Here is a 16273-nt window from a genome sequence, read left to right on the forward strand (position 1 = left end):
CCCTTCCAAGTTCTATAGGAAAAGGAGACAGAAACTGAGTGTGACATAAATGTGCTGGTGGGGGCAGTGTGAATCGGAGTGAGTGGGCATGCTATTGGACCCTGGTCCAAGGTGTTACTGCTGTGCTGGGTTGGTATCCAATGGGAAGTCCCTCAAGGATACTTAGAGATTCTCAGCCACCTTATTATAGGGTTTACTCTGGAAATGGATCAGAAATAACTGTTAAAACAAATAAACAGGGCCAACTTATGCTCACATGATATCAAATGGGGGCCTATATTTAAAAGGGTAATTTATATTACAATAATACCCCTGAGTAAATTTTCCTCTTTTAAAAGCTTACAAAGATTTTCCTTCTTGCTCTTTGTTGCATGTCTGAAAACAGTCTTCTTTCTCCTCTTTTCTCTGAGCAGAGCTATACCTCCCAGTGTACGGGCTTTGAACTGAGACCTCCCATTCCTGACCAACCATCTAAACCTTGACTCCTTGTGGCCTGCCCTTTGTTCTCAGGATTCTTTTGCTGTACCCAAATCAACCAACTATTCTTGGTTTCCACCTTCCTGACTTGAGAAATATTAAACACATCTGGCTATCCCTTCTTGCCTAAAAATCCTTTCTCCCTTGGTTCATTCCTTTCTGTTTCCCTTAATAACTCTTCCTGGTCACTCCTGTCCCTTAAGGGGAGGCATTTCAAAATGTTATTAATCACAAAATTTCCAGTGGTATCAACTATCAATTTGGTGGGAAGAATGACTAAAATGTGAGAAATTTTACACACATAAAAATATACTATAGAACTCTTTATTTTGTATGAAGTAATACATTCATCCAATAATTAGCATTAAAGAATGCAAGTTATTCTGGCAACCCAAAGATGCCTTCAAGGAACTTATAGCCTAATCCAGAAAATCAGACAGGTACACAAATATCTACCAGATCAGGTAAAAAGACATAATTTTAGGGGAGTACAAATAAAATGTTTTGTGAAAGGAGGAATCAAGGAAGGCTTTTTAAAAGAGGTTATACTTATTTGCATATACACCAGAGAAAAGAAATTAAGACCCATCTAATAACAGAGAAAATACCCATCTAATAACAGAGAAAAAAAGAATCGTTTCAAACTACAAAAATTTTTAGTCATCTGAGAAAGTCCTTATTATTTCTAGATGAGTGAAATTCCTTTTCTTAATAACATACTTACTTGCATATCTCTTCCCTTAATCTTTTTCGATTTTTTGGCAAAAACTGAAGGATAACTAGATAAAGTATGCTGTATTAACACAAGAGAATGGAATTATTCAGCCTTAAGAAGAAAGGGAATTCTGACACATGCTACCACATAGACAAACTTTGAGGACATTGTGCTAAATGAAGTCAGTTGGTTACAAAAGGACAAACACTATATGATTCCACTATATGAGCTACCTACAGTGATCAAATTCACAGAGAAAATAGAATGGTGATTGCCAAAGATAAACCTTAAAAATTTCCACATGAAAGATGTTACTATCTTAATATGGTAACAAAATCTTTAGACAGAAAATCAGACAACTCATTTGAAATAAACTGCCAGGTAGTCAAGTCATGGTCATTGGCAGAACAGTATTCCTCTCTTCAACAAGTAAGACACTGACAAGCCAATCTACTACAGGACAGAAGACAAAATAATCAGACAAATGTAAATGGTTAGAAAAAAACAGAATTTATGGCCTAAAAATCTACCTTGAGATTAAAACTGCTTGTGGAGATACAGGATTTCTCAAGCAGTCAACTCTGAGGAAATTTATTTTTTTCTCCATAAAAATATGAATGAAGAAGGTGGAAAGAACAACAAAATGTGGGGAAAATATTAAAAAAGTAAAAAGCCTGCTAATAAATTGTTTATTATTTAAGGAGATGACCCAAATTACTTTACCTTTTTGGTAACTTGAAAGGTCTGGACCGTCTGAAACAAAAGCAAAGGAAAAACAATCAGAAACAAAGCATCATAATATAAACAAAGGTTTTACAAGTGCCCAGTCCCACTCCCCAGATGAGATCACAGTCAGACCACATAGCATGCTCCAGAACCCACAGCAGCTGGACTCCTCACCTCTCTTACAACAGGAATCCTCATCTTTGAACCTCAATCAAAACTCCATCCTTACTTATCAAGCACCTACCAAAACATTTTTTTTTTAAACAGGAAGGAAATAAATATCTAACTTTATGCTCCAATTCAAGTGTGGGCTTGTATTTCAAATCACCACTTCCCCAAACCCTGTGTTGTTATTCCCTCTTACTTTTCACACCCTGCCTCCTGAATATACAGGATAAGCTTGCTAAAGAAATTTCAAACTCAGTCACAATTTCCAAATTCTTCATTCCTAACCGATTAATTTTTTTCCTATTTGCTGGCCTGTATTAAGCTTTTAATAACTATTTGGTGAACAAACAAAATCCACTACCAATTGTCATGAGCTGTCTGCAGGCTGTTTGTGGACTATGTTGCACATAGTAGCCTAATGAGAGGATCAGTCTGGCATTGGGAACCTTCCACAGCACCCCACAGGGATTGGCCACCTGATGCAGGTGAACTTCCCCCTCAAGCTCTGCCAGAAATCCTACACAGTACCTGAGATGGGTGTGACCTGCCAAGATTTCAATCAACCTGCTGACTACAAGTCAACATAAAGCAAGACTCTGCCCTTGAAACCTTATCCCTGCCTTTGATGTGCCCCACCCCCAGCGACATATAAATAAAGCATGGAAGCTGGATCCATAAGATCAGCTAACCCATCCTGTCCCCACTTTGTAAAAATATTTTCTCTGTCCTGTGGTTCTTTCGCTGTTCAGTTTTTCTTAACTTTTGTTTTGCAGCCAGCCCATTCCACTGAGGGGAACCCTACTTTCATCACCTGTGTGGGACACAGGCAAGAACCAATGTTTTACTATTCCCAAGTGCAGTGGTTTTCACAGTGTGATCTGAAGACCCTCAGGAGTTTCTGAGATCCTTTCATGGGGTCTGTGAGGGTCTCCATTTTCCAATTATTGCAACAGGTTGTAATATGAGAATACAGCTATCTTCTGGAAAACCACACGTCAAACAGTTTTGCAAAAATGAGAATTGAAACTCATTTCCCTAAACTTTTTTTGAATATGTAATTATTCTTCATGAAAATGTCATTGATGTTAACATACAATGGATTTATTATTATTTTTAATGGGTTATATACATAATTTAAAATTTCTTAGTTTTAGGTCCCATATGGCACATATCAGCTATAATTCATATAAACAAGAGCTCTTTGGAGGGTCTCAATAATTTTTAGAAGTATAATAGGCTAATGAGACCACAAAGCTTGAGAACCACTTCACTAATATGTAGAGAGTATATAAGTATTTGATGACTGAATAAATGGGATCCCCAGCTATGCATCTACCCTTTCTTAACCAGAAATCTTCTATTAGGTTGGACCATACTTAGAGGAAACAAAATGTAAACACCTGCCCCCCAATCTTTCTACTTCAAGCTATTACTCTTCCAACAGTTCAAGCCCTACCTTAGATTTCTTAAACATCTAAAGTTCTCTTTCTTATTTTTCCACTCCACTTACATTTCTTGCAAAGTGTTTCCTCCCTGCTTTAATGGTAGAGTTTGAAACCAGGGCTTTGCATGTATGAGGCAAGCGCTATACACACTGAGCTAGATCCCCAGCCCTTTTAAAATTTTATTTGGAGAAAGAGTCTCATTAACTTGCTGAAACTGGCTTCAAACTTGCAATCTTCCTGCCTCAGCCTCTTGAGTAGCTGGGATTATAGGCATGTGCCACTGCATCAGGCATATATACTCACTTTTACAAAAAGATCTATCTAACTGCTAGTATAGCCTTGAGTGAGACAAACAGGGTCCTAAACTTCATGAAGCTTACATTCTAGAATGCACTTTATATTAATATGTTTATACAAAAGATGCCTACTTTCTACATCCAATGTCTTATTTACATGTCCTCATGGACTTAAAGACCATTAAAAATATTACAACCCAGGAGACAGATAAATCTCAGGCTTCAAACACTGAAAAGAATCTTAGAGAATCCATATAAATTCCAATTTTATTTCAGCCCCCAGATTGTTGTTGTTGGGCTTTTTATTTTTTACATTTTTAGTTGTAGATACCTTAATTTTATCTATTTATTTATTTTTATGTGGTGCTGCAGATGGATCCCAGTGCCTCACACATGCTAGATAAGTAAGGGCTCTACCACTGAGCCACAACCCCAGCCCTCCAGCCCCACTTTTAATGATGGACTTCAGCTTACCTCTGGTCACTCAGGGTCTCAGCAAGGGAGCTCTAGTGAGAACTCAAGCCTCTTTTTTTGTTTTTTGTTTGTTTGGGTACTGGGGATTGAACTCAGGGGCACTCAACCACTGAGCCACATCCCCAGCCCTTTTCTGTATTTTAATGACAGGGTCTCACTGTGTTGCTTAGCACCTCACTATTGCTGAGGCTGGCTTTGAACTCACTATCCTGTCTCAGCCTCCCAATCTGCTGGGACAACAGGTGTGCACCACCACGCCCAGCAAGACTCGAGCCTCTTGATGGCCTTTTTGCTGCTCTCTGTCCTGTATGTGTTTTGTAAAACCATGAGAGGAAACCCATGGAACAATCATAAAGTATCAATCTCTTATATGGGAAAAGAAGTATCTTTTCTTTAGGAGATGTGAAACTTAGTCTGAGTTTCCAGTAAGAACAGTGTAATAGAATTTTTGCTTTAATAACAAATATGAGATTAAATATTCACGGCATTACTAAAAATACAAAAATGCATTCTTTTTATGTATGTAAAATTATTCATTTTTTAAATCTAAAAATAATACATTTAATGCAAGGGGCCATCAACTGCTCAGAGGAATATAGTATACAAGTCTGGTGCTTTGGTGAAGGCCTAGGAAGCATGCTTTACCCAAACTGCCCTTTCTATGAAGATGTTCACTCCTGAAGAAACTATGAGGCTTTTGGATGAACTGGCTAAAGAAGCCTCCAAATCTATATTTTCAAATATAATTACATATTGATTTTTTTTAGTTATAGTTGGAAACAATACCTTTATCTTATTTATTTATTTATTACATGTGGTGCTGAGGATCGAACCCAGTGCCTCACACATGCTAGGCGAGCGTTACCACTGAGCCACAACTCCAGCCCTACATATTGATTTTTAATGTAACAGAACATATATATTGAGATATACTTCACATACACAGAATTCATCTATTTAAGGTATATAATTAAATGGTTTTTAGTACTTTCACAGTTGTACAACTATTGACACAATCACACACTGACTTTTTTTTTTTTTCTTCGAACCAAGGATTGAACTCAGGGCACTTTACCACTGAACTACATCCTCAGGGTTTGCTTATTTATTTATTTAGAGACAAGATCTTGCTAAAGTGCTGAGACTGGCCTTCAACTTGTGATCCTCTGGCCCAGCCACACTTGGCTACATACTGACTTTTAAAGAATATGCCATCTGAACATCAAAGATGAAGCTATTAATAAGCTATGAGAAATTTTTATTTTTACAGAGAGGGAGAGTATAAAGCATTGAACAAAGAAGCAAATCATTTGTATGCATAGCCTTAGTTTATTATGCCCAGTTTCCTAGTTATGCATTCTCAAAAGCATCTCTTGCACTTCCATTGAGAAGTTAATAGATTTTTCTATCTTTAGACCTAAAATGATCCCTGGAGTCACAATTCTGGGATATATTATAGTAGGTATTTGCAAGGAAATAAGATTTTGTTGCATACATTTGGGTTTTAAGAAATGTAAACATTCTCCTTCCTCCTACTCACCCCCACTAACTTTTTTTTTTTTAATTGAGAAATTCATGGGTCTGTAACTAGTTTACTCCTGAGACAGAAACAACCATGGATTTGTCACATTCTTTCTGCTTGAATAAAGACTTCATTTTATGTTGAATTTGAGACAATAACTAGAGATTGTCAACATGAGTTGAAAAGAAATATTAAGGTTACCACAAAGATACCTCCTGGGAAAACATTAGATCCCTTTTGAAGTTTCTCTACTAATGGAAATGACAAACAGATTCTGGAAACACCCAAACCACACTATAGGTAAAATATGGAACGGTTTTATTTAGTGTTGCCTTCTTTAATTCTGCCTGTGCATCTCCTATCAAGAAAGACTTGTACAAGGGACAAGAGAGAAGCCCACTCTATATTTTCATAGATAAAAAGCAATCTTTGTCCATTTGTAAAATCTTTCAGATTTGTTCCTTTTAATATTTAACAAAAAAAAATATTTAACAACAACAAACCACTGGATGATTTTTCACCCTAACTTCAGAGTCTTATGTTGATAAACAACCAGTAAAAACAAACAAACCTGATATCTAAAAGAGAGAAGAAAACTGTCTTTTTTTCTAAGTTTCATTCATCTTTTAATACCATATGGTCAAAACACATGCCAACCAACCAGCCACCCAAACAAACAAATCCAAACAGTAATAATAATCCTAAGTGGGAACATTTGCCTGTTCTTTGGTAAGGGGGTTAGCCAGGGGTTAGCCTTTTTTTTTTTTTTTTTTTTTTGATAAGAAAAAGTCCAAGGAAAAATAGCATTTACATGTTCCAGAACACACTCCCACAGTCCTTAGTACAGAAAGCTGGGGTTGTGCACAATTCCCTGACAGGAGACTAACTGCACTGTCATTCTCTCCCACTCAAGAAAGCATTTCTGTATGCAAGTGGGTGACAGTGACATTATTTTAGGGCTAAACTCAAATCTACTTTAAAAAAATAAAGCACTTACAAACTCAAGTACTTATAATTAGTAATAAATTGCCCCTGGCATGTCACAGTAAGAGCAGTTGAGAACCTTGGCTCCTGTACTCAGATGACCAGTGAACTGTGGTATGTGTACAAATATCGGTCAAGGGAACAACAAATGAGACTGTAAAGTTCTCAGAAGGAGGAAAAGGGGGAGGCCCAGAGCAATCAAGATAATGGGGGTCTATACAGAGGCAAAGGAAATTTTTTAAAAAGTAATAAAATATAGGAAGAGAAACGTTAATAAGAAACTGAAAAAAAAGATGAGTGTATTTCCTTCATCTTTTAAAATATCTTTTAATAATTTTTTGGGAAGAGAATTGGAAGACTGTATGGTGAAGGTAATGAGAATAAGGCAACATGAAAATGTTCCATCTGTCTGGAGGATTCTCTTCTCAACATAGCTGCAGAATTAATATTAAAATTTACAAAGGGACAGTGTTATCAATTTCTTTCTTGTTTTTCCTGGTACTAGGAATTGATCCAGAGTGCTTTACCATTGAGCTACATCTTCAGCTCCCTCCTCCCTTTTTTGGTACTTTGAGACAGGGTCTCATTAAGTTCTCCAGGCTGGCCACAAACTTACAATCCTCCTGCCTCAGTCTCCTGAGTAGCTAGGCTTACAAGTGTGTGCCATAGTGCCTGGTTGGCTTTATAAATTTCAAGAAGCTCTTCCTATCATTCAGGAAAATCAAGCCTGTGAAAAAATGGCTTTGTATATTTCTGAACAACTAAAATGTTATGAAGGAAAATATACTTTGAGCTTTACGATAGTAGCCTAATTTAAGAAATAAAGTGCTTAAACTAGCACATTTTAGCCTCAATAGTCACAGTGGATTGTGCCATATTGTCGTTTTGTAAGAAGATACTCTGTGTAAGTAATAACTTCAGTTCACTGTGATGGTATGTTAGGGAAAAAAAGTATCTGAAAACAAAGAATCCACTTTGATGAACATTCTTTAAAAGATTTCCAACAAAAGCAAAGCCATTTTTCATCCTGTAGCATTTCCATGAATCATCACTGGCACACTTGGGTTCTACCATGAGGATGAAACAGATACCCTGAGACAAGTTAAGCTTGGCCTCCAATCCATTTTTCATGGAAGAGAACTAAATGTTTATGGTCTATGTCAAGTGATTTGAAGGATAGCAATAACCACAGCTACTTGCGTAATGCATTTCCTGAATGCTTAGGAGATGTTGGCTCAAAAGTGCTGGTCATCTTGAAGTCTAGAAACAACTAAACAGAGTCCCAACAACTACACAAAATAAACTCAGAGGCAGAAAGAAAAGGTTGGTGGGGGGGGGGATAAACATTTAAAGAGCACCTGATAAATACCAATCTCCTTGTAAATGTTAAAAAAGAAGTTTAGCACATGTTCAACAAATATTTTAAGTATAAGGAAACTGTCTTTAAGAAAATAGAGAACCTAGAAATCAAAAGATATGAAGTAGAGTCTAGGCCCTAAAACTTACTAGTTGAATAATCTTAAGCAAGTTATTTAATTACTTGGAATTTGTGAAAGAAGGATAATACTTTAAAATGAGCTGGCACAAGTAACAGCTTTCTGTGAAACACTGAGCATTTACTCAAAAGAAAAAAAAAACACAACACCACCACCACTATTACCTGGAAATGGTATTTGAGGATCACTTAAGAAGTAATGTAGAAGACTCATGAGGAGTAAAGTGTGATGACCCTTGATTCATAAGAACTGTGAACCTTTATGATTTAGTTTACAAGATTCAAGTGATATTTACTAGTAGCTAAACACAAAATAAAAATGGATGGGGGCTGGGGGTAAAGCTCAGTGGTAGAGGTCTTGTGTAGCATGTGCAAGGACTTGGGAAAATTCCCAGCACAAATAAAATAAAATTTTAAAAAATAAGTAAATATTGATGGTATCACTTTCACAAGCCTAATTAGAATAAGAGCTTGTCAGAATCTGAATGTCATCCCATTTAACATTTCCATGAAACAAAGGAGAAAAAGGTAGAAGACCACTGAGCAAGTCAGTGGTAGAGTCAGCTCTAAAATCCAAATTTCATGAATGATTCTGTGAGTGTTTTTGTTTGTGTTGGTGGTACCCTGGAAGAGAGAAGCTAGACCCTGAAAAAGAGAAGCTGCATAGCAATGTAGGCTATGAGACATTGCTGTGAACCAAAAATGGAAAGGAGGGCAGAGTGGGAAATGCTGCTTATTCAACAGCAAACAGACATGTGTACAAGGATGCTCACTGAGCTGCAGTTTACAACAAGGAAAAAGCATCCTTTTATTCACACAGGGACACAGACTTTTGTGCAGGGTTTAAGGATCTGTTCTCATTCTTCTACATATGAAAAACCAGCAATATGTCCTCAGTAGGCGATACTGTAGAGAATTAAAACACACACACACACATTTATGCTGATATGGAGAGAACTCTAAGGCACAGTGAAAAGTTTGAAGTGTCACTCTTCAGGATACAAAATCAGTATACAAATATCAATAGCTTTTCTACAAACCAATAATGAATTTTCTAAGAAATAAATCAAGGAAATAATCCCATACATAATAACTTCAAAAAACAAAAACCTAGGAATAAATCTAACCAAGGAGGTGAAAGACCTCTACAATGAAAACTACAGAATGCAGAACACTGAAAAAAGAAATTGAAGAAGATAGTATAAGACAGAAAGACCTGGCATGTTCATGGATAGGAAGAATGAACATTGTTAAAATGGCCATGTTACCTTACCAAAAGTAATCTACAGACTTGATGCAATCTCTATCAAAATACCAATGACGTTTTTCACAGAACTAGAAAAAACAGTCCTAAAGTCCATTTGGAAGAATAAAAGACCCAGAATAGCTAAAGCAATTTTTAGCCATAAAGCAATGCTGGAGGCATTATAATACCTGACTTCAAATTATACTATGGACATATGGTAACAAAAACAGCATAAAACAGACATATACACCAATGCAATAGAAGACACAGAGATAAACACATAGAAATACAGTCATCTGATCTTTTGATAAAGGTGCCAAAAGCATATGCTGGAAAAAAGACAGGCTTTAAACAAATGGTGCTGGGAAAACTGGTTATTCATATGTAGAAGAATGAGACTATATCGTTAGCTCTCACCCTGCACAAAAGTCAATTCAAAATGGATCAAAGACCTAGGAATTAAACCCAAATTTATGCAACTCCTAGAAGAAAATGTATAATATGAAAAAATCATTTCCTGCATATATTTCTACTTTTAATTCATATGTATATATCACTAAGATATGTAGGATTGTTTAACATGCTTTCAAAGTTTAAAAGAATTGTGTTATACTATATATAGTCCAAAAACTGCCTTTGTTGCTCTATGTTTTTAAAATTCACTTGTGTGGATATGTGGACTCCAGTTCCACTGTTTTTGTGTTGTACATAATTCCTTCCGTAAAATAAATATACCACAATTCATTCATTCATTCTTGTATTAATGGATAAAAGAATCAACAGTTTTACTTTGTATTTTTTTATGTCTTCAAGAGGATACACAAACTAGTTGTATAGTTAAGAGTGACAAAAAATTTTTAAAGGATAATTATATATGTATTTGACAGGTAAACAGAAGGGAGAGGGAAAGGAAGCACCTATATTAGACACCTTCACATGGCAACATGAGTAAGGTCAATAAGGACTTGTTATGAGGAGACAGTGAAGAAGATTAGGGATTGTTTTCAGGGAAGCAAGAGACCAAAGAGGATAACAGATAGGAAACTGCTAAGGTTTTCCAAGAAAGAATTAATAGGATGAAATACTATTTTGGGAGGACTGATCTGGTGGTAATTTGAAGGATGCACTAGAAAGGGGAAACACTGAAGAACAGAACAGTGTGGGAACGACTATAGTAACCTATGTATAGAATAGTCACAGAAAAAAATGGAAAAGATGGTAATCTTCTCTTAATGATTCAGAAATCTGCCTCTGAAAAGCATATAAAGATGTGAATCAAAATTACAAGCATCTATTGTCATAAATATATATGGTATTATAAGGAAAAAATTTGATATTATGGATAAACAAAGATTTATATATCCTATGAATGTTATAACATTTCCATATTCATTGCTATTTAACGTTTATATACAATGATATATCTTAAGGACAATTAGAAATGTTTAAAACTATGTCTAACCTTTAAATATTAATAAAAAATGGTAGAAGTGCCTACTGAAGAAGTTAGTGATAATTTGGATTATACCACAAAAAGGTTGTCCAAATGATTAGTTTGGAGGTTGAAGGCACACTTTTATACTTATATGTGCTTGGGGCTTACATTAAACCTAATTCAAGCCTAATACATTCACTATTTTCATTAAGAAAAGAAAGACACACAAAGATTTCCCACTTTCAAAACTGTATGGATCTTATCCATAGAAAACCTCTTGAATTTCCAGTACAAACTATACAAATTACATAAATAAGAATTTGTATGTTGATTACAACCTCAGTGAAGATATATTATATTTTTGAAAGTAAGTTCAAATTCTGAATTTATTTTCTGTCTAAGATTCAGTCTAAAATTTACTCATTTATTAACTGGATAAAGCCTTTAATCAATTAGACCAGAGATCAAAAGTATAAAGACAATCAATAATTCCTAAATTCACCAATTATCTCCTAATCCAATATTTGCTATTTTCAATTTTTAGTATGTGTAATTTTGTAAAATTATCATTTGCTCTCAAAAGTATAAGAAACATTATTAATCTTTCTTAAGTTCATTTCCCACATATTTTGGATTATTTTGCCTTTACAAAATTACTCAGTATGTTGTATGAGTTTGAGTGTGGAAGGTTAAGAGTCACACCTGTTATCAAAAAACACTTTGGGGAGGAAGTAAAAAAAATAATAAAAACTCAACTGTATCAAAATGAATTCCAACGGTGTAAGCAATCCCTTGCAGCTGTTGTGATATCTTCATCTTAGTGGTCAGGAGGACAGACTATGTCCTCGACCATCTACAGAAATTTTTCAGTTATGCTTTTCAGAAAAATAATCTATAGTGAAACTGACTTTTCTTCCTTAACAAGGCTTTCTTGTGCTTCTTCTTTAACTGAAAAATTACATTTCTGTAACTCAAAATAACAGTCAAAGCTTGGCTAAATAAATGTCAAATTAAAAGTCTAACAAAGCTGGTTTCAATAAAAATAACACCGATAGAAGAATTTTCTTCTCAAAGTCTAGAATTAACACAGAAAAAAAAATTAACTAAGTTTAAAAAAATTAGACCAAGGAAAAATGAGAATTTTCTGTAGAAAAATGAGGAAAACCTTCCTATGCTAAGACCACATGTTCTCAAGCTGTAGTGATGTCCTTGTTATACTTTGTCATCATGGTAACTAAGATAAAACTTCATTTTATTTTATTTTTTCTGTGGTGCTGGGGATTAAATCCATGATAAGCTAACACATGATAAGCAAGTGCTGTATCACTTAGTTATACCCCAGGCCCAGGTAAAACTTAAAATTCATCATGATCATTTGCAACTCCAAAATCTATTATATATGCAAGTGATCCCCAAATACCACATAACACAACATTTAGGAACTTACTATAAGGATAATATATTAAAAAGACCCAGTAAGAAGTCAGAAGACTTGTTTCCAACTGGGTTTTAAAGCTTGGGTTTTAAACCCTCTGGCTTCAATTTCCTCATTTGTAAAATAGAGTTGGATTAAGTTATTTCCAAGGTCATATCCTGCTGTGAAATCCTATTGCATTTTCCTGTGGAATTCTAGATAATTCAAATCACCACATATTTTAGCCTCCTGGGAAGAATTTCAACACTCTGCCATGGCAAAAGCTGGTGAACCAGGTTCCTTTAATCAAAACTCTGTGTTGAAATACTTAATGTGAATAGTCAATAAAAAGGATTGTCCCATAAGGTCGGTAAGAACTAGTGTTTTAAAATGCACTGAAACATAATGCCATCTGTCTTTATATGAATAGCTAGAAAGGCAGACTTTTTAAGTGGCTAGATAAATGGTTTATTAAAAAAAAGAGTGCTCAAAAATACTTGGTAGGAGAATGGGCAGAGCTCCCCATCTGTTAACTAGTTGAACATGGAGAATGATCAATTGGTGATGCCTATAACACATGTGTGTCTGTGTATGTGAAAACGCTGTAGGAAATGACGCCAGATTATCAGAGACAGTTGTGCTTGAGAGTAGGGGGTGGTCATCTAGTTTGCTAAACTAAGGGCTTTTACAAGAAGAAGAATAAACATGAAAGAGTGTTCAAGTTGAAAGGGCTTGTCCCTAAGTCTACCCATCTGTTATTTCAGAAAGATAGTACACAGCCTTCTTTTTTTTTTTATCCTAAGATTTTGCCTCTGATAGGCTTTTCTTTCAATGCTTTATCCATTCTAAAATACGAACTTTGATTTTTGTTGTTGTTACTGGGGATTGAACCCAGGGGTACTTTACCACTAAGCTATATCCCCAGTACTTTTATTTATGTTTTATTTTGAGACAGGGTCTTGCTAAGTTGCTGAGGCTGGCCTTGAACTTGCAATCCTCCTGCCTCAGCCTTCTCCAGTTATTAGGATTACAGGAGTACATCACAGCATCCAGCATGAACTTTAATTTTTAAAGAAGGACCCATGCTTTAGTGAAAAGAAATATTTTCTGTTTTAATATTTTTGGTTTGTTTTCTTAAAGTCTAAAATCAAAGAACATTATGAAGGAAAGAAACAATTACCCACACTCTTACTACCACAGATAAAACCTCTGTTATCTCTTTAATTTATTTCCTTTCAGGATTTTTTCCTTTGTTCTTAAATGTAGACAACAAATATGCACATAATTTGGATCATACTGGCTGTATAAGGTGTTATCACTTTGGATTATGAGTTTTTTCCATGTAATTAAAGTCTCCTGAAAACATGATTTTTTAGTAATCACATTATGTTCCATTTTATTTGCTATAATTTATAAGCACATAATTGTAATCACACTGCTACATTACTTTCTTTAACTTACACATAATTTTCCCATTTATTTATAAAAGGCATATTAAAACTGTGAAGCATTACAATTGTGGCAAATACTCTTTCTAGTGGGCGACACAAGTTTGTTAACATAATTTTTTGGACATGCATTTACAATTTTTCAGTTGCTGTAATTTTCCTTTGTAATTTCTATGACTACTTTCATAGAGTCCTCCTTGATCCAGATATTAGTTTTTCCCACTCCACTTGCCGAATAATTTAATCCAGCCCTATTACTTTGTGATAGTTCAATCACCATCTTCTATAAAGCCCTGTTTTAAGAGGGAAAAGTAGAATCCAAAAATCCATTTCCACAAAATATATGGAATCCAATATTGTGAGAATAACAAGCTAATTGGGGCACACTTGTGCAGCTGGAGGCTTGAGTTTCCAGAGTCTGGCTAAATCATCCAAATCTGTCCGGGTACAGGCTATGGTTCGGTGCCATCTAGTAACAGCTGTTCACTTGGGTTTAATTAGCAGTGGGGATGAACATGAATTCTGAGACTGAGTGTTTTTTACAGGGTACAACATTAGTAACAAAAATCTCTCAGGTTTTTTGGTGCCTGTTTTGTTAGCCATATTTTGGGAATCTGGAGTTGGAAAGTAATGGGAATATGAATATCTGTCTTCTTACTTCCTGGAAAGGAATTGCCTATTATTTCCCAGCTTGTCAAAATATAAGAATTTTATAAGATAACGAATAGGCCCCATTCGACAATGGGAGCCTATTAAGTTACCTAGGGGCTTCAATTGATTACATTTTTATACACACTAGGTCTGCTTCCTCTATCCTAGTGCATCCATTTACCTATGAATTCTTTCCAAAGAATCACACTGTTTTTATTTCAGCTTCCAAATAGGCAAGGCCCAGGAATGGACTACATTTAGAAAATCCTAACTCCCTTTAAAGAATTAATGAGTTTACCATGTTATTCGCACATCTGCAACTTGAAAATATTTTCAGCTAGTAAAAGACCAGAAAAAAAATTATTAAATGGGTCCCCAACCAAATATAAGAACTTTAATTCTCCATGGCATTTATATGCTGAATTATAGTCTATAACAAAGAATCTAAAAGATTTTTCAAAAGCCTTTCAGCTCAACTTCCAAACAGGACAACATATGACATGAACTCCCATGTGCTTTCTTTGTATGTAGGTATTTCTTACAAAGTAAACTCATATGTAATTCCAGGTCAACTAAGTTTTCCCAGACTTATGTCATAGGCTGAGGTATGTGGGAGAAAAAAGACTCCAAGGGCTCTTGCTTGTCATAAATGTTCAAATCACCCTTTCTATTTCTTCTTCCTGACCTTAAATCTGGCTCTTCCATATGGGAAATCTTAAATCTTTCTATAATCTTGGTTACCTCTATCATATCATCTTTGACAGAGAGATAGGAAAGATATCTTACTATCTTCCCTAGGGAGGGCAGCCTAAGGACAGCCCTTTATTTTCTCAACACATTAAATCATTCCTTTTGTCATCTCTTCTCCACCCTAAAAATTCCAATTCACTTGCTGAGCAGTAAAAAGATACAGTTTCTGCTCTCAATTACCAAAACAGGAATATGAGAGACTGTAACAGAGATGCAAGTGGGAAAGCAAGTAAGGCAAGATATGTACATGAATGTACATATTTAGACATTAGTCCCCCTCCACTTGCCAAATAATTTAGGCCAGCCCTATTAGATTTTTTTAGATTCCAAAATCAAAATGCTGCTTAATTTTGCTATCTTCAAATCAAGGGAAAAACATATGCATATAGTAAAAGGAGGCACATAGAGCAGAGCTGGGTTTATTATGAAGCTACTAAGAGGAGAAATGTGTATGCTGACTGTGAAGTGACATTATCCCCTCTCCTTCCATGTGCCTCCATTCTCTATTCCCCTCTATACTAGAAATATAAAAATTAATACAGTACTGTCATTGCCTTTCATGTCTATATAGACTTGCCAAAAAAGTGAAAGGAAGTTTTAGGATAGGGTGGGGTGGTGCTCTTAAAATCCCTAATGTTCTTCTTTTAAACCATTCCACTCAATTCTTCAGTCAAAGGCACAAAGTTGAAGTGTATAATCTGATAATTTTTATACATGTAGCTATCCATGTAACCACTTTTCAGATCAAGAAATAATGACATATCAGAACACGCCAAAACTCCCTTGTGCCTCTTCCCAGTCAATAATCAATATTCAGGCTTTTATCACCATAGACAGGTTTTGCCTAAAGCATGACCTTTTTAGGGCAACCAAAGATAAAATTTATACAGAACCTCAGGTAGCTAAAATTCAGGTCAGTTTAAGTTTAGAAAAATGCACAAAACAAAGTTCTCATAATGTTTCAAATGGTTGATTCCTATATGAGAATTATCTTTTCTCTTATAATTTCAGCAACATCTGTTCATAT

At 35.3% G+C, this 16273-nt stretch overlaps 1 protein-coding gene across 2 annotated transcripts in view; it reads right to left on the reverse strand.

The window, feature by feature from the left end:
• Disp1 (dispatched RND transporter family member 1) overlaps positions 1-16273 on the reverse strand; it is a 190908-nt gene that overhangs the window by 20340 nt on the left and 154295 nt on the right. For both annotated transcript variants that reach the window (XM_026407162.2, XM_026407163.2), the window contains one exon: positions 1916-1945. In XM_026407162.2, the coding sequence (XP_026262947.2) occupies positions 1916-1945 (30 nt within the window). The remainder of the gene's footprint in view (positions 1-1915; positions 1946-16273) is intronic.

The sequence above is a fragment of the Urocitellus parryii genome, chromosome 9 (assembly GCF_045843805.1).
Source record: "Urocitellus parryii isolate mUroPar1 chromosome 9, mUroPar1.hap1, whole genome shotgun sequence".
NCBI classification, from domain to species: Eukaryota; Metazoa; Chordata; class Mammalia; order Rodentia; family Sciuridae; genus Urocitellus; species Urocitellus parryii.